We start from the raw sequence: 19,843 nt of genomic DNA, 5'->3' as shown, positions 1-19,843 counted from the left end.
GTTTCATGTAGGTTTGGCCAAAAATCAACTTTTTTGACATAATTCTGCATTTTTTCCAGTTTTCTTCATCAAATTCCAGAAATTCACCAATTTGTACATTTCATAAGCATTCTGGCTTGATTTTGTATCAATTTCCATTATTTCTTGACTTTTTAAGAAAAAAGTAAAATCCAAGATGGCGGATCCACGATGGCAGGTCAAATGACGTCATTTGACATTACGACATCACAGCCATTGAATATGGTATCATTTTTGTAGAACAAGCTCAGGGCTATCCAATCAATGTAAGCTTAGTACGCTGTGCATTAACAGAACAAAACCCAGAAGGGGCTCCTTCCATTTCCCCCTTATACGACGGTGGGGGTACGAGTTAGCTTGTACGTCCAAGGGTTAAATAACAATGCAAATGGCACCTAAATTCTATTCGTAAAATCTAAATATGGGAATGAACAGTCAGAATGTTTGAATTCTAAAACATTGACTAGTTAGATGAGAGTTTTTCTCGGCATATCTTGCTTTTTAGATTACTCTTAAAACCTTGCTCAATCATCACAGGTCAAATACTTGATGTTGCAATTGATTATTGTGAACTCTTACTTTACACTCAGCATACAAACTCATCAATCCTGAGAAGTATTCTTCGCTGAAATTATTGTTTGCCCTCATTCCGAGTTCAAAAACCCCTTGAAATTTTCATTTTTCTGCATCAGGCATGCAAGCAAATCTTGGTAAACACGTACAGTTTGTATATAATACTTCAACTGTGAGATTGAGCTTTAGCTAGCTTTTATGAAAATGCGTTTTTCTTCTGAAAGTTCCTATACTGAATTAACCGCAGATAAAGGTTATACCTCAAAGATGTTAGCACAACACATTGTAAATGATTGCATGTCTGCGAGTAAGAAGATGTCTGAAAAAAATTGCAATTCTGAGGAAAAATTGAGCCTCGAGAAGATCTAGTAGCTGAAATTATCTGAAACCTAGCGTCCAAGCGAGCACACATGACAACATACACGGCACCAGTGTCTTAGGTTTAACAAGGTTTGGCCCAGTTGAACTTTTTAAATTTTTCTAGGCACTCAGCAAGCTTGAGTGGCTCTTGGCTATCGTTTTCTTTTCTGCTCAGTAACCTCCTGAGTATATCCATAGCTCCATGGCGCTGTGAAATAAGTGACTTGTTTTTTCCGGTCACAAGACTATGTTACATCTTCTATATGGTGGATGGTAAAGTAGCTGGCAAGTAGTACTGTCTTCGTACTGCAAGCCTGGTCAAGATCTCTTCTGCTTCATCTTGAGATGGATTCAGATATGCCTGGTGTATGGCTAGTCGGCCACTTCTGTACATTACAGACAACATGCTGAAGTACTGGGCTATTTGGTCTGCAGCAAGCTACTCTTCTTTGCTGGACATTTTCCTGCCACTACTGTCTTGCACAGTCTCATCTTACCGCACTCATTCACTACACTTTCGTCCTGTCCCCTCACCTTCCAAGAATGTTCTTTTCGGGTTCCTCTTCGTGATGTTTTCAGACCCATCCCTTTGAGATTTCTCACGTGGATCATGATCACCAAAGGACGTTTGGGATTTCAACCCATTTTATCTTGATGCTGTCTATGTCGTTTCCCTCTCTAACTTCATTACGTGTTTGCCCGCATCCAAGTGTCTCTGCAGAATGCAAAAGACTGCTATGCTTTTATGAATCCCTCTTCAGGGTAGGAGGAATACACTCTTGTAGCTTTAACAACTTGGGACTCTCTTCAATAGATTGCAAGGTCTTAGACCATAGTTAATAGAGAGGAATGGTTATGAAGCCCGGCAAACATCAAAGGAGCAAACAAAGATGCCAAGATTTGTGTTGGAAGGTCCACGACCGTGCAAAATCTTTTTTGGGCACTCATACGCTATGCATGAATTACGTAACCAAAACGTTACTATTGGTCAGTTACTCGTTCAGTAGTATACAACAATTGTGTTTTGTGCACGGTCAAGGCCAAAAAAGAGAACAAAAACATACAACAAAGAACTTTGTTGAGTTTCATAACAATCCCCTTCTATTAACTATGCCTAGACTGAGGCTGTTGGAGCTGACACTTGTCAAACCCCTGGCTGTAAAAGTAGCAGTCTCTCTTGCAGTACATTTGAGGGCTGCTCTATGCATAAGTCTGCAGGCCCTTGAGGTCTTTCAAATCCATTCCTCATGTGCAGGTGTGAAACGCTTATCAGGGCCCATATCATAAGCCTTCTACACTTTCAAACCTCCGGACTTGAAGCTAAAAAATTTTAGAGACAGATTCCGAACATTGTGTGCTTCAAGGTCTGGCCTGACTCTTGAGTCTTAACAATATTATTGATGCCTGACACCCCTTAACCCGCCATAGGATATCACTAGCACTTTCAATGTCGTGGCCTTCATTTATGTTACAACGCACATGGCTCTGCATTGTGGCAATTTCTCTGTCACAGAGGTCCTTTCCAGCCTGTGGATCACTGAAATCATATCTGACGATCTTAATGCCTGTGCACTCTCTAAGGCTGGCAAGTGAGTGGATGAAATGAGAACAAAGGTAACATCTGGTATTGTCGAGCTTTTCTTTCAAAAAAGTTACAATTGAGCAAAACATCGAAGCCATTCTTTTTTATCATTGGAGTGTGCACATCTATAAATAGAGATTGAAATTCCTTACGCAGTGGGAATAAATAATAAATAATAACAACAATAAATATAAATAAATATAATAAACAATAACAATAACAACAACAAACTATTAATTATCACCTAGTGATATTATTTGCTGCTGATCAAGGTCTTTGGTTCTTGTTCCCATGCTTTCAAAATTATATGCCCAATGTTTATCTTTATACTAATTAAGATTTACTTGCCTGCCTGATGCAGCAAAGTAAAAAAATCATAGATGTTTTATAACTCGATTCGAATGAAATGGATATTCATTGGGTGAGCTCAAGAGTTAATATATGAGGGCAAACAATAGTGTCAGCAAAGAATACCTCTCAGGATTGATGAGTTTGTATGCCAAGTGTAAAGTAAGAGTTGACAATAATCAATTGCAACATCAAGCATGTGACCCACCCATGATGCTCGAGCAGGGTTTCAAGGGTAATCTAAAAAGTGAGATTTGCCCAGAAAAACTCTCCTCTACATGTAACTAGTCAATTTTTTAGAATGTAAACATCACGGCCCTTTATTCCCATATTTAAATTCTACAAATAGAATTTAGGTGTTTTGCACTGTTATTTTAACCCTCGGATGTACAAGCTAACTCGTACCCCCACCGTAGTATAAGGGGGAAATGGATGGAACCCTCTTGGGTTTGCGCTCTGTTTAGGCACAGCGAAATAAATTTACATTGATTAGATAGCCCTGAGCTTGTTCCACAAAATGATACCATAATTTTGCTGGTTGTGACGTCATATGATGCCAAATAACGTCATTTGACCCGCCATCGTGGATCCACCATCTTGGATTTTACTTTTTTCTTAAAAAGTCAAGAAATAATGGAAATTGATACAAAATCAAGCCAGAATGCTTATGAAATGTACAAATTGGTGAATTTCTGGAATTTGATGAAGAAAACTGGAAAAAATACAGAATTATGTCAAAAAAGTTGATTTTTGGCCAAACCTACATGAAACTAGTGGTTGCTATGGAAACATAAAAAATGATGGACACACATTTGACAGATCAAAATATCCGCGAAGGATGAATGAACAGCTAATGCAAGTTTCAGCCCCTTAGAGTAAATCGTCTTTTCAAAATTTTGAAAATACCTTCTTAGGGCGATGGCATCCACCCGACCCCCCGTCTTGTACTTCCGAGGGTTAAGGGATATTGCAAAGAGTTTTGCATTCATTGAGCTTCCACTGTCCAAAATAATATTCAAAGACTTTGTAAATGACATTAACATAGAAATAACTTTGATAAACTGATTCAATAATATCTAATATTTTTAGATTTCGCCCTTGTCTCTTTGTTAAAACTAGCCTCTTGTCATGTTGTTTGAACACCTTTTGTTACCAAAAAATAGCAGATGCCAAAAATTTTATTCTTGATTTCATCAGGCCAAGGGTGACTCTAAACTGTGATGAAATTAGTTTTGATTTAGAAAGTTGGACTTAAGCAATATTTGAGTCAGAATTTCAGCTAATTTGCCTTATAGCTAAATGTTGCGTGACATGGGTAGGAAATGACATTCCTTGATTGGCACCTGTCACTTCAAATGACTTGAAATTCCTGGTGTGAACTAAGATAGGTCCAATCTTTATTTGTGTGAAATACCAATAAAATGCAATGTATTCTGTAAGCAGGAGCGGTGTTTAAATTTGATGCTTATTTTTAGTGACATTTTGGGGATTTTGGGCAAAAAACCAGGGGGGGGGGGGTGGTCTAACTCCTAAGGGAAAAATCACAAAGCCGGCCCACTTTGTCTTTTAGAGTTGCTGGGTAGTACCTTTAATCTGGCAAAGTTTCATCCAAAAAGGAGAGATGGCATGTATCACTCCTGCCTGGTCCTCTGGTAAACTCGATCTTAATAAGTTTGGAATTCACCTCGTGGAATTTCCGCAAGGTGAATTCCAAATTTTTGGTAAAGGCTAGGGCCCTGCATTTGACCACGCGATTTGGCCCGATATAATTAATGAGTACGGGGATAAAAAATCGCCATCCCAGTGTTGAATTACATAAACATTGATAAATCGCAGCGATTTTCATCCTTGGGATACAAACGAAGTAGTTATTGGGCCAACAAATATCATCATGTAAATTAGCCTACATTATTTACGTCAGGCCCCGTTTGTTCGAAGACTGCGCTATCCACGGGATAAATTGCTATCTAATGGATAAGTGTTAACTAAACAAACCGGGCTATTCGCTGGATAGTGATTTGTCCGGTGGATAGCGTTATCCACCTTTCGATCAACCTGGACAAGATGACAAAGTATAACAAGTAAATCAGTAAATCAGCGAAAAACAACTGAACCAGATAGCGTATGGATGGCTAACTCCCGTGAAAAAAAATTAAATTTAGTTCACCTTTCTGTAACACAAGACATCCATGTATTTTCTTTGTTTTATTTTGCGTAAATATACGCACGATAATATTCTAGCGATAGTGGAAGCTCCAATCTAAGTGAAACTGTCTCTGTTGTCCCCATAATCTTTATCTTTATTTCTATTGCTAGAGTGGTATTCATATCTATACTATAGTTTTAGGCTCCTTTAGTTGTATACCAGCAAAAGCATTATTCAGCACTGGTGTAGCAAGAAAGCTCAGTCGCTTAAGAGTGGCGTGGGAAGCGAAACAAATCGACGTGTATGACCCTGAAGTGAAGACGTACACCTTTAAAGTGAATGCAAACCGGAGGTGAAACAGATTTATAGTGAAGCAAATCACCCTAATAGTGAAGTCAAACACTTCTTAATTGAAGCCGTTTTCATGAAACAAAGGCACGCATCGTCAAAATTCTTGACAAGGAGTACCGTGGTCGACAAAAGGAAAATCAAAGAGACCATGTACTTCACACGTCAACCTCCGACTTTAATGAAAGTGTTGGGCTTAGAATGTCTCGCCTTTGTAACACGCCCTACAGCTGCTTCAAGTAATGTCGTACACCACGCCCGTATTTTTTCCTTTCTCTCTTTCTCCTCACTGACTAGTAGGTGTTTTGCTCTGGAAAATAGCAGTGTAGACGAGGAGTACGAAAGGGCACCATTTTCCACGAGGTTCGTCTTTCTCTCTGAACTATTGATCGTGCAGATTTCTTGGAATAAAAGTTTCTCCCCTCTCTAATGTCCCATGCGTATGTAAACGACCATTCATTGTATTTGACTTCGACAGTGAAAAAGGGACTGTTCATTAATGCTCCACAAAGTTATTTTAATCTGGGTTTTTTTTACTATGTTACTAAATTCACATTCTATTCTTAACTTACTAATTCCAACTAACTACTGCGACGGTATATAGACGCTTTTTTATTGATTTGTTACTCCTGAACAATTAAGCCGTAGCCCTGCTCTCTACTACGGAAAATTGCCATGTTTCACGTACTCCTTACTACGTGAATATAAGCCTGCTGCTTACTTCTCATTTTAACGCTTAACCGCTTTTTTTCACTGTTTGTCAAACAGCCTAGTTTGAAGATTAAGTACTCAATCATAAAATCCGTTCGAAAATAATTGTTTCTTTGTCATTTGTACAGAAAATGTGAACGATTTATACATTTGCCGTGAGCGACAGTCATATTTGTACCGGGTCGAACAGCTGCAGATAAGAAAGCTTCGCATATGTACTAAGCTGAGCTATAATTGTTTATTGCTGTTCAAAATGAATTTTATTAGAATCAACAGTTTTGTATTTTCGGGCTTATCACGTTATATGAACACCCTGCCCGCGTTGAAATCGAGCTTTTTATTAGTGTTATTTTGTTTTGTGCTTGGAATTACGGTACAAGCGGTTCTAAAAGCAGCTGAGAGGCAAATCTAAGTTCTGGGAGAGGTAAGACGGATACAGGACAAGGAAATCATCGTCATTAACGAAGCCTTCGTCGTATAATAGTAGAACAAAGTCCCTGGTTTCCTTGAACGAAGCCATTTTTGTAAAGACACGTAGAGGCTGCACACCCCGTCGCCGTTAAGCGAAATCTCAATCCGTTTGAGTTGTGCGGGAAAACGCCGTTGTCAGCCTAGTCCCTCACGGCCAAAGCAGCCGTAGTAGTAGCTCGCTGCAGCGTATCTTAAAGTTTCTATTGATATGCACAATAGCCGTTTTCGCGGTTACATTTGCTCATTTACATTACAATAAAATCTAGCATGTATGTGAGGCAATTTCGGGCTATTTTGCAGTTTTAGCCCGAAATTGCCTCGCATCCACGTTGGATTACATTGTAATGCAAATGAGAAAAATTAACCGTGAAAAGGGCTATTGTACGTCTGACCGTTCTGCCCGATGCAAACTGAAGACAGACAGTTACAGAAGACTTCACTGAATTCGTAATTCTTAGGAAACATCAAATCTTGTCTGCTGCTCAACTTTACTCTTCAATTTCTATTTTAGAACACAAGATCGCCATGTAAGGTGAGTTCAGGGTTATTTCACGATTCCACCAGGTGAATCATCTGGTGGCAAATGTCAGCTCCTTGCATTTGACATCTCGATTTGGCCCGATATAATTAATGAGTACAAGGGTAAAAAGAAAAAAAAAAAATTCAGCCCGACGTTGAAATACAAATGAAAAGATTTATTAAATCACGGCGATTTTCATCCTCGGGTTGCAAATGAAGTAGAAATCGTCCCAACAAATCTTACTGTATACGTATGAGTCAACAGATCCGCAGATGACAAATTATACAGGCTAAATGAGCTGCGAAATTTACGCGCGCAAATAAAAAGTATGGAAAACGTAGAGAGGGCTAAGGTCTGCAAAAAAAAAAAAAAAGAAAAAAAATTGAACAAGATGGGATATGGATATAGTTAGCTCCCGTTAAAAAACCTATTTCACCTTTTCACTAGCAGAAGGCGTCCATACATTTTCAATAATTATATTTGTGGGTAAATAAGCGCACGGTTGTCCATGTTGTCCCCTAAAAGTTCGTCTAATTTTAGAGAGAGATTCATATATATTCCGTAGTTTTAAGACTCCTTCAGGTGTATACCTGCAATAGCATTATTCAGCGCTAGTGCAGCAAGAAAGCTCAGTCGCTTAAAAGAAACTATTTTGGTAATTTTGACTCCGAAAATTATTTCTGAAGCCACATGAAACGCGTTTGTCATTCAGTTCAATATTCTGTCGACAAAAAATTGATTTGGCGGGAACGCACAATAATTAAGTACTTTAATTTATGCAATTTGCGACACTGCACAATTCCGCAACGCATGAAATGAATCGGCATTTTATATGCGTATGTCATTGGTCCGCTTTCGAAGGCTTGTTTGGTATCAAGTGTTCTTTCCAATCACCATTACTGACTAAAACGGTGTGCGTTCACAGAATCAGCCAGAGTTGATTATTCCAATGTTAAACTGCAGTACAAACCGAGTATTACAACGTCCTTTTCTACGCTGAAAGATCAGTCAAGTGAGACGTGAAACATTTGTAAACAGTTAAAACTTAATCAGGTTTTGCATGTGTTATCCATACTGATGTTCATGGAGGGGGTGGGGGTGGGGGGTTTGTCAGTCGGTCGAGAACGGGACATCGTTAGTCGAGAAGCGTCAACGTGCTTAAATCTAACGTGACGAGAAAAGAGAGAAAAAACACGTTTAAGGTGGCAACGTATTTTTAAATTTAGTTAAAACCGAGACAAGAAGATGGCAAATCCTAGTCTGAGGGTGCGTCCCTTTGGGGTGATCAGGATCAGGATCAGTGATCCAAGATCACTCGGATCATGGCGCATCAAAGGAACCGATGAATCCACTCTGGTCACGGATTCATCGGTTCCTTTGATGCACCACGATCCAAGTGATCTTGAATCACTGATCCTGATCCACATCACCCCAAAAGAACGCACCCATATGTCCAGAGCAGTTTCGTTTTTTTTTTTCTCTCAATGAAGCGAAGCGAGCGCGGACAGAAACGGAGTGCAAAGGCGACTGATTACCCTAATGCATTCGCTGCCACTCAGTGCCCCGCTGTTATAATTTTTTTTAGGGTTAGGGTTATTTTTTTCGAGCCCTCGACGATGCTAGAGGAAACAAAAAGGCCTGTGTATAGGAAAGGTTGAGGTTTACCAGTGAGATTTAAAAACAGTTGGAAACCTTATAAGATACGAGGAATTCGACGATGCAAACACGGCTAGAGACCATCAAAGCGTTGTTTGTGTCCTCAGTTCAGTGTCCATTTACCAAATCAATGAAGTCATTTTTTTTTTATCTTCATTAGATTCTGAGCCATGAAAAGAAGTGGATACAAAAAGATCATCGACAGAGACAGTGAAGACAATTTAAATATTTTATCCCCCCTTTTCTTTCAATGGATGAATGAAGTCGTCAAGATAGGCAGTGAACGAACTTTAGAAAACGATGATTTTGTGCCGCTTTCCAAAGAAAACCAAACCCGTCCAGCGACAGAAAAGCTCCAAACAAAATGGAATGACGAGAAAGCAAGCTGCAAACGTGACGGCAAAAAACCGAAGCTCTGGAGAAGCGTCATTAAAACAGTGTCTGTAAAAGAAGCTTTCATCATTGTCTTGACTGGGTTTTTGGATTCAGTTTGTCGCATTCTTCAACCCTTGTTTCTTGGATTTGTTGTTTCAGCATTAATTTCAGCAGAGGAGCCACAGGAAAATGTTCTTCTTTACATTTGTGCATTAGCAATGGCTGCTAATTATTTTATCAAGAACATCTGCATGCATCAGTATTTTTACAGGAGTGCATTGCTGGGTGTTAAACTTTGCAGTGCCTTGAAGGGCCTCGTCTACATAAAGGTAACTTAAGATAATGTACCTCAAACAGAGATTATGCAGTCCCATTACCGGGGGGAAGGGGGTGGGGTCTAAGTAACCCTTATCCCATTAATGTTTGGCCTATATATCCCCGTATCCCGTTAATTTGATCCTTCACGATTGACAATTTTCCCACTCAAAATCCCCGGGATATTTGTTTTAAATATCCCATATTCATTAATTTCCCCTTCAAGTATCCCGTATCCCGTTCATTTTTTGTCTTAAGATCCCGTGTCCCGAAAACCATGGCCTTAATTAATAGCCTCAGTAATGGATGACGACAACAGTAATAATGATACTTAAATACCTAATATCAGGGACCGCGGAGACCATTTTAAAGTGTTAGGGCTAAAAACTCTGGCCAATACTACCGGCCAATATTACTTTCAAGTAGTAAAATCCATATTTTATCCATGCCAAATGGAACCCTAGAAAATCAATCCCAGCAATAAAAGTGATAGGGCTGTAGCCCTACCAGCCCCTCCGCGGTCCCTGAATATTGTGGCATATCAGCCGCGTTTGGTCGAACCATGGTTCGTCAATATATAGCAGCTGTAAGCGAGGCTGGAGGTGACCTAGCTTTGAAACAAACCTTTCCACTTGTGGCGCGGGTTTTGTTGACGTGGATAGCAAAAACGGCTCTACACGGATTTCCATCCTACTCGAAAACTTCCACGCAACGCGCGGGGCTAGAACTGGGTACCATTTCTAAAAATAACTTGAGACGGTTTCTCTTGAGAATAAGACCTACATGGAGGACTCACTCTCTAATCATATCTATGACAAAATTCTCGATCGTGATTGGTTCTCCGCGGGCCTATTTCACTTAATCGGCGCGCGATCACGTGGTTCTCAAATTGCAGGTTTCCAATTACAACAAGTTGTAATCAGGTGCCTGTAATTGGATACCTTCGCTATTCGCACGTCGATTACTCAGAATATTTCCTACAACTTTGAAAACTTATGGAAAGCGTTACTCACTTTTTCGCTCAAACGAAGTTCTCCAAAGACTTTCTTAATAGTACAATTCAGGGAGTAATCGTGCTCTTAATTTCAAATCGGCCTTGCGCTTCGCGCTCGACCAATTTTGAAATTACTTGCGGGATTACTCCCTGGATTGTACCCCTCTCGATTCAAATATTTTACCCACCTTTCATCCTCTTTTGGCTCCATCCATGAAGTAAGTTTCTTGACTTAAGTTTTATTTTTTCCTGTTTTTAGACCACTCTTCTCAGCAAGCAAACATTAATGGGTTTTACCACTGGCCATGTGATTGATCTCGTGTCTAATGATGTGCAGCGAATGGAAGAAGCTCCCAAGTGGATCGCCCACGTAGTTCCTTTGACCTCTGACATTATTGTAGCCACGTGTTTAGTCGTGTACCTGATTGGTTGGCAGGCACTTATGGGAGTCCTTTTTCTGCTATTCCTCATACCATATTTAGTCCTGTTATCCTCTGCAAGTGCACAACTACGCCTGCGCACAGCTGATGTGTCTGACCAACGCATCTCTACCATCAATGAGGCCGTTGGCGGAATCCGCGCTATCAAAACGCATGCGTGGGAGAACGAGTACCGAGACGAGATAAAAATTACACGAAGGTAAACGGTTGTCATTTTGTCTCGTAAACGTCTATTTTTAAGGTTTAAAGGGAGAAAAATGCGCCGGCATGGACCACTTAGGAAAAAACTCCAGTTACTATTTCAAGTTCATCTTCTGTGGCGTTCGTATTCCCACTAAGGCTCCCCTTCTCTATCAACCCCCACCCCTTCCCCCTCTCAAACCACGCTTTACAATAATGTAATAATAGGTTTTGGTCTGGGAAAGTACTTCCTTAGTTTAATTTAGATGAGCTCGCTGGTTGCAGGAAAGTCAGTTTCTCTCACAACAGATATAGTATTAGGAAATCAATCATAGAACCGGCAGAATGCTTGTAGCATCTACTTCGAAGACCATGACCAAAACATAGTACAGTGTGGGCTGGTGGCAAACAGTGTTTCAACACCGAGGGCGTAACCTGAAAAATAGTTCGCAAAACATCTGCATGAATGAATATATTTTAGCATATATGAGGTGCAAGTAAATATATGAGATATCATATAATTGAACTGCGAAGAACGATATTAAGACATGATTGATCATCACAGTTATGAACAAAAATTAAGCAGTTGTGAAATTAAGCCTGCAAAGAATTTAGGCTTGAACGGGATTTGAACCCATGACCTCTGCGATACCGGTCCAGTGCCCTACCAACTGAGCTATCAAGCCAACTGGGAGCTGGTCACACTGTGAGTTCGGTTGTAATATTCGTATTACGAACTAGGTAAAACGTATATTTGTAATATACGTTTTGGTCATATTCGTAACACAAAATGCCTGCTGATTTGTTTTCAGAAATGAAATCAGCATCATCCATAAGAAGAATATAATTCTTTCAGCTTTAGCTGGCTTGGAATACGCACCTGCTGCTATGGCGACCCTGGTGTCTGTCATCTCTCTTGTGTTAACTGACCAGCCCATCACACCTGTTAATGCCTTTATGCTGCTCGCTTTCATCAATATTCTACGACTGGGCGTATCCCATCGCTTAGCCCAAGGTCTGCTGGCAACATACGAGGCATATGTGTCTTTGAACAGAATAGAGAATTTTCTTCTTTTAGACAATCTACAATCCCTTTCATGTAATCGGTACTCAGAGGGCACAAATGACCCCTTAGAAAGTTCGGGAAAGATTGGAAGTGGTCAGATATTTGATCGAGAAGAAACTCCAAAAGCTCTCCGGAGCCTTGATGAACTTAAGGGCAAACCGGCAGTCTGCGTGTCAAATTTGACATACAAACCATTCGAGCGAGAAATGAAAGCTATTCTACAAGATGTAGGATTCACTACAACTCCAGGAGGTTTGACAATAATTACAGGACCGGTGGGCAGTGGAAAATCGACGCTACTCTCAGCGATCGCTGGCGAAGTATCAGACATAAGCGGAATAGTCACCTGCCGAGGGAGTCTTGTCTATGTGCCTCAGATAGCCTGGATCTTTTCCGGAACCATAAGTGAAAACGTTTTGTTCGGTCAGGCATATAACGAAGACAAATACAACAGTGTTCTTAACTCTTGTGCACTAATGAAAGACGTCCAACAATTCCCTGATTACGACCAGACGGTTGTTGGTGAATGTGGTGCAGTTCTAAGTGGAGGCCAGCGGGCAAGAGTAAGTTTAGCACGTGCAGTGTACGCCGATGCAGACATTTACTTGTTGGACGACCCTCTGACTGCTGTGGATTTTAAGGTTGGTCAACATATCTTTAGACAATGTATTAAAGGTTTACTGGGCGATAAAACCCGGGTTCTCATCTGTCACGAAGAGCGATATATGAAAGAAGCTGATGAAGTTATTGTGCTTGATAAAGGTCTCGTGCTCGGCAAAGGTCGTTTTATTGAGCTTCAAGAGAAAAACATTTTAAGTATAGCGGCTGATCCACTTTGCAAGACCGTTCTGGAGATAAACGAATCCGATGGCGTGGTTGAAAAAAAAGGAGACAAAAGTTATTTTGCTGATGCTCGTGCAGGCAATGAAGCCAGAAGTCTTCAAATAGAGAAAGAAGATCGTGTAATTGGAGTCGTGTCATCCAAGCTTTACTGGAACTACTTCAGAAGTGGCGTGCATTCCTTAGTGCTACTGGCTATAGTCTTGCTGTGTGTCATTGCTCAAGGTAAGCTAACACTAGCCACATTATAGTGTTGTATCGATACCGCAGTTATCTCCACTTTTTCAGTAATTTATCATGACATTGAATATGTGTGCTTCTGTCTCCCAGCAATGGCAGTTGCTCCCGATGTGTGGCTCTCCTATTTGACAAAGGAACATCACAAAAATCAAAGAGACCCAGTCAACTTAACCATCTATGGTTGCCTTGTTGTTGGCTCCTTCATATTTGCCATCTTCAGAGGGTACGGATTCCTTTCGATTTCCTTGAAATGTTCTGAACGCCTTCATGACAAAATGGTGGTGGCTATTTTACAAGCACCGGTTCTGTTCTTTGACTCGAATCCCGTGGGCAGAATTCTTAATCGATTCTCTAAAGATGTGGGCTGCATGGATGAACTATTACCAAAAACATTTCTGATGGCAATCCAGTACAGCTCAGTGACGTTTGCATCCTGTCTTTTGCCGATTGTGGCAAATTACTGGCTACTGGCTGCAATTGTGCCGCTGATTGCAATAATCGTCTACATTGGAAGGTATTACTTGAAGACCTCCAGACAGTTGAAAAGGCTTGAGTCTGTAAACCGTAGTCCAGTCTTCTCGCACATTTCGGAGACACTGAATGGCCTGGACACCATAAGAACAAGAGGACGACAAAAAGATTTTTTGCATCAGTTTTACAGGTATACATTCGATTTCATCTCCGATTAGCTGATAAGTATTTTTTTTTTGATTGCCATCTCGTACTTTTTCTGTAATTCACACAATCATTCACTTACTCACTTACTATAGCTAAATCCACCTAACCTCTTCCTACAACCAACACACGTTGGGGTTTTAGGGCTTTGAAGTAATATATCAAACCAGAAAGACCGTGTTTGATCACATCACACAACGAGAAAAGATTCGAAAACACGACGCCTGCAGGAGTGTTTTGACGAACTTCGAAGTTTTTGGAAATGTGGTCAAGAGTTTCTTTGATATACCTTCTCAATCAAAACAAAAACTTAGCAGAAAACGTAGAAATAAAATCGTACAAATTTATGCTAATTAAGACCGGATATTCAAACACTGTTACGGCCATGATTTCCTTTATTTAAACTAGATGAATTATTGGTGAGCCTGAGTAAGGATTTTATTTAACCTTATTGCACCTTGAGCACAGTTGGCACTTGACCAGTATGTATCACAATACGACTTACTACCATTAAATATCTTTCTGCAGACATCAAGATACTCATAACCAGACGTTTGTCATGGTAGTGGCTTGTGAACGTTGGTTCTCCCTTCGCGTGGCTGTTCTTAGTTCTTTGTTTATAGGCTCAGTGGCATTAGCAGCCGTTTTGGTTTCCCAAGATGCTGGTAAGAGAGAACACAGTATAAACGTTTAAATACGTCAGTGATTTAAGTTCTGCTGTCATTCAACGGCATTGTGAAAAAAATACCTTGTGGTTGTTCGAGAACAGAGTTCTAGGAAAGCTACGATCTTAGAGGAACAGATGAGACTGTAGGGCTGCAAGCTATAGATTTAAAAAAAACAGGGGCCGTCACCTGGGGTTCCATAATCTGCATAATAGAGATTGAAGCTCTGAAGTGACGTTGTAAGATATTGGTTTAGTTAGTGTATGTTGCGCTACGATACTAAAGTTTCTGAATTGGAAATAGCTAGTTTAGGATGGGGTAGGAGATTTTGGTGCCTGGCTTAGAATAGGGTTGCAAAATCAAGCTGATCATGGTCTAGTTTAGGGTAAGGGTTTCAGTGTGCCAGCGGCACACCCCTACCCAAAGATTTGTAGAGTCCCACCTGGGCTTTTACTTAGCGTAACATAAGCCATGCTCTCTTGTCCCACGAAGAAAGGAAAGAAATTTTCAGACTATACTTTAAAGCTTAGGGAGTACAGACTTGTCGGTTATGCTTATAGAAGCTAGGAACGTAGAATGGAAATCGTATAGAAGCTAGGAACGTAGAATGAAAACCGCACATCTGCACTGTCCTCAAAATTTCACATTTGCCTTCGAGTCTTCACATAAAGGACCCAAGCCTTCAAGATCACAGAAATGTGGTCTTAAATTTTCAAACCTCAAGTGGGCCTATTGGTTCCACTACACATTTTATGTAGTAATATCTTTGGTATATAAGAGTGTGGACTATGAAAAAATGTGGTTCATTTACTGTTTTCCGACACCACAAAAGGTTGCCGATCAGTCAGGGAAAAGTCAGTGCAAAATCGTATATGTACGTAACGAATCGTGAGACAGCCTTCTTTGCTTAAGGACATTATATTAAGTTCATCTAAAATTTTACGCCACCTGTCCCAATTTCCATTTCCTAACTCCTTTGTTTCCGTTTCCTTTGAAAAATTATTCTCAAGTTTCCGAGAAAATGGCTTTGCGTTACGTTACAGGTAACGCCATATTTCTGATCCATCCTCTCATCCATCATAACTCTCCACCAATAAGCGCAATAAGGTTCTCTCTCTGGGAGGTGTTGTGGCCTCATGGCTAGTGCGCTCGTCTCCGGATCGAGCGGTCCGGGTGCCAGCCCTGGCCGGGGACAATGCGTTTTGTTTTTGGGCAAGACACTTTACTCTCGCAGTGCCTGTCTCTAGCCAGGTGTATAAATGGGTATTACATGGCAAATTAACTTTAATGCTGGGGATGACCCTGCAACTAGCATCCCATCCAGGGGGTGATAGAAATACTCCTAAATGCTTCTACAGAAATCTACGGCCTGAAGGGCCACTTGGCTCGTATACGGACTTTACCTCACCTACCTTTACCTAAGTTTTCTTAAGACTCACCCTTATCCTAAGCCAACTCTTACGCGGTACCTAAGATCTCTTTAAACTGATACCAGCTTTTGTTTACCCAGCTTTTGCCGGCCTTGCACTGGCTTACGTCATCGAGATTGGCGACGTCACTGAGTACGCTGTGAGGAAATCATCAGAAGTCGAAAATTTAATGACGTCCATTGAACGAGTTATGACGTACACTAAGATTGACTTTGAGCCTGGATACAAAGAAGAACAGCTTCCCCCAGAACACTGGCCACCAGAAGGAAATATCACATTCAAAGACGTGTCGTTGACATATTACCCGGGGGGGCCTCAAGTTTTGGAGAATATAAATCTCGAGATCAAGGGAGGAGAAAAGATCGGTGTTGCAGGACGCACGGGTGCTGGGAAATCATCTTTTGTAGCAGCTCTTTTACGCATGCCTGACGCTGTTGGTGACGTAATTATCGACGGTGTTCGATTAAAGGAGATAAACCTCCAAGAGGCGAGACGATGTGTATCTGTTCTTGGCCAAAGTCCTGTTCTCTTTAGTGGATCACTGAGGAGAAATCTTGATCTTATGGGACAGTTTCAGGATGTAGATTTGTGGCGGGCATTAGATGAAGTGCGACTGAAGCAGATGGTGGAAAATCTGGAAGGACAACTGGACTACGAGTTGTTGGAACGCGGTACAAATGTCAGCGTAGGAGAACGGCAATTAATCTGTCTGGCTCGCGTGCTCTTACAGCAAAACAAGATCATTATCTTGGATGAGCCTACTGCGCACGTGGATCCAGACACAGAACAAACAATCTGGAACACGGTGCGAGAGAAACTGAGGAACTCAACAGTTATCACTATAGCTCATCGTTTGAACACCATCAAAGACTGTGACAAGATCCTTGTTTTCAGGGAGGGGAAGGTAGTTGAGGTTGGCACCTTTGATGCGCTACTGAAAAGCGAAGGAAGTGAACTGAGTGAACTTGCTCAAGCTTCAGACGACGGAAATTAAAGTAACCTCTGGTACCGGTCCAGAATTTGACTCTAGCCACAAGCTTTCAATTTTTTTGGAGAATAATATTCCTTAGTTCGTGATGATCTATATGTGAAATAAACCGCACATCTGAACTATACCCCGTTACCAAGTATCCCGATGAGACCTTAGTTGCAACAAAATAGTTCCGGTGTTCAGATTTAAGGTGGCTTGCAACATTTCCAGCGTTTTTCAGCAGTTCTACTTTGATGAATAGTATGCTACCCCTCCTTTCAGTTGAATTCAGAGCCACCTTAATTTTTCGTAAAACTTTGGGGGCTTTGAACCCCTCCTAAAAGCTGCGGTGAACGTGGACATCGCGGGTGTGTATCAAACAATTTAGTTGTGATCAGAGGCGGCCCAAAAGAAATTTAAGGTTTCTGATGGTCTCGTGGTCTTTTTCTTTATAACTGATCGAGAAATATCAACGTTATTTTAGCTCGCTGTATAAGTTCTTGAAAAGGGTGGAGGGATTACACCGTAGAACTCCGAAAGTAACGGTTGAAGGTGGTAACTGTAAGGGGTCTAGATCACGTTTTACGGGAAATAAAAAAGTCTTTCATAATTCAGGGGAAGTAAGAAAAGACTGCATCTCAAATATCACACACAAAAAAAACAGGTCAAAATGTTTCACTAGAACTTGCAAAATTAATGAGATTTTGAAAGTCAATGTTATTTCTCTACTTCTTTCTCCCACAAGCGGCAATAGGAGAGCCATGCTCTACTGAAGACTAATGTAGAGGGATCGACGGGGATTTTCTATTTCACATTTCATGGGAAAAAATAAGTCCATTCACGAATCACAAAAATATATATCCTCTATTAACCTCGAGGTCAGCTCTCATTATTTTCGAATTTAGCAGGCCAAAAGCGCGCTACTTTCGGCTAACCGTTTAACCTCGTTCCCAGGGGTGTCTTCCCGCCCTACCAGAGCGAGAGAGAAAGGTAGGGATGAGGGACCCTGGGAATGAGGTTGGTAACCGTTATTTTGGTACCGTTACGTATGATCATAACCATGGGAGGCGCGGTGACCCGTGGTTAGTCAGCGGTCGACTCCGGATCGAGTGATTCGGGTTCGAGCCCTGGACGGGGACATTGTGTTGTGTTCTTAGGAAAAACACTTAAATCTCACAGTGCCTCTCTCTACCCAGGTGTATAAATGGATACCGGCAAATTTAATGCTGGGGGTAAACCTGCGATGGACTAGCATCCCATCGGGGGGGGAGTAGAAATTCTCCTAGTCGCTTCATACCACAGAACCCGGGATAAGCTCCGGCCTTTTGGGCCACTTGGCTCGTATGCAGACTTTTTACTTACGTACGATCATAGCAGTGTAATTTTCATTTTGATGAAGAGTTCAGCCCGGTTTCCTCTTTTTCTGTATTCGTTTACTACATAATACGACCACAAACAAAATCTCTTATCGGAGTGTCAAACCGGTGTGTCAATTCATTTTGTTTGTCGTGTTAGCAGTAAAACTTGCTCGCTAGTTTCATGTAAATGTATATGGTATGACTGTTCGTGACATATTCCTTGTAGTTTAATTCGTCGATTTGATTGCGGAAAAATAGTGAGTTCACACTGCTATAAAACCGGCTTCTGTAAACTTTCCATAAGGTGTAATTTGATGATGGTTCTACTCATTTTTTTTCTTTAAAAATAAAGTTTAATCTCGGAAACTCGAATTTACGCCTTTTTTCGACTCTTCGACTCGACTCGACTATTGCCTCGTTTTGCAAATGACTATTGAACTTTCGACTCGACAAGAACTTTTAATCGACTTTGTATTACAAAAACTTATACTGGTTTCATATCACGTGGTGCGTGGGCCGGAGTTCGGCGATTTCAACATCGCACTGTTATCATGGAAAGACCTTTTAACTTGGTAGAGACAGTTGCTTGGAATTAATTTACAGCCTTAGGCCCCGTCTACACGACACCTGGGAAATTTGAAAAGAGTGTGTTCACTTTGAAAACGCATCACATGTTTTCCGTTCACTCTACGCGGGAGAAATTTGAAGACGGCGCTTTCGCTCTGAAAAGGTATCAAATGCCAGCTCCTTTCACACTACGCCGGAAAAATTTGAAAATGCAACAATCACCGGTGACAGAAAAGCTTGAGTGCACCCTTGAAAGTTAGGGTTAATCACACGATTATCGTGTTGCCATCGTTTTCGCAAACCTCCGTTTTCCAAATGTTTTCCGTCCATACAAAAATGCAAAGCTGGTGTTTTGAAATTCCTCCGGTTTAAAGAAAAGCTCCGTTTTCGTCGGAAAATTTCTCCGGATTAATGTGGACGGTAAAGCTGCGCTTTCAAATTTCTTCGACGTTAGACGGTAAAGTAGGCGGAGCCTTAGTCATTTCATCGCAATTTCCGCACAAAAACAGCAAACGATTGTTTGGTATTCACTATCACTGTATACTATACTATTCACAGCCAAATTGTATTGCTATGCGCTTCCCGCGTTTTGTGCAATTTTACATTAAAATGAATCGTGTGTGTGTGTGTGTGTGGGGGGGGGGGGTGGGGGTGGGGGGGGGCAGCGCTACGTTTCAGGAGGTAGGAGGTAGGAGGGCAAGGTTGTTGGAGTTATTTTCCGGGCAGCGGGTTTGTTAGTTATGGTACAGGAAAACATCAGCCTTGAAACATAGTTATGATTGTTACAAGGATTACCGAACGAATCAGCGACAGTGCAAATGCCAATTATCTGATTCAAAATATCTCGTGAACGCTTAGCACTTCTAAGAACGTTCCAGACAGTGACCTTGACACTACTTCAAGTCTGACTTGATTTAGTGAGTGTCTCTTACAGGAACCATTTTAGTCTACCGCGCTTTACAATCTTTCTTTACAGAAGAACAGTGTTAAAAAGT

The 19,843-nt window shown here is 41.0% G+C and overlaps 1 protein-coding gene across 1 annotated transcript; it reads left to right on the top strand.

Annotated features, from left to right (window-relative positions):
* Nucleotides 1-8,903: 8,903 nt before the first annotated feature.
* On the top strand, nt 8,904-17,236 carry LOC145490553 (ATP-binding cassette sub-family C member 4-like). Its single transcript, XM_081469655.1, has 6 exons — nt 8,904-9,437; nt 10,677-11,056; nt 11,850-13,168; nt 13,274-13,844; nt 14,387-14,523; nt 16,034-17,236. Exons 1-6 carry the CDS (start codon nt 8,904-8,906, stop codon nt 16,945-16,947), a joined length of 3,855 nt encoding a protein of 1,284 aa, XP_081325781.1. The 3' UTR covers nt 16,948-17,236.
* Nucleotides 17,237-19,843: the final 2,607 nt, after the last annotated feature.

This window comes from Orbicella franksi, chromosome 6 (assembly GCF_964199315.1).
Source record: "Orbicella franksi chromosome 6, jaOrbFran1.1, whole genome shotgun sequence".
Taxonomy (NCBI): domain Eukaryota; kingdom Metazoa; phylum Cnidaria; class Anthozoa; order Scleractinia; family Merulinidae; genus Orbicella; species Orbicella franksi.
The sequence above is the reverse complement of the archived record's forward strand: the minus strand, read 5'-3'. Positions and strand labels throughout refer to the sequence as shown.

Bases quoted from the DNA above. Each gene is read 5' to 3' on its own strand.
- LOC145490553 (XM_081469655.1), top strand. From the start codon at position 8,904: ATGAAAAGAAGTGGATACAAAAAGATCATCGACAGAGACAGTGAAGAC. The intron at 9,438-10,676 runs GTAACTTAAGAT...TCCTGTTTTTAG, and splicing joins AGGGCCTCGTCTACATAAAG to ACCACTCTTCTCAGCAAGCA. The intron at 13,169-13,273 runs GTAAGCTAACAC...TCTGTCTCCCAG, and splicing joins GCTGTGTGTCATTGCTCAAG to CAATGGCAGTTGCTCCCGAT.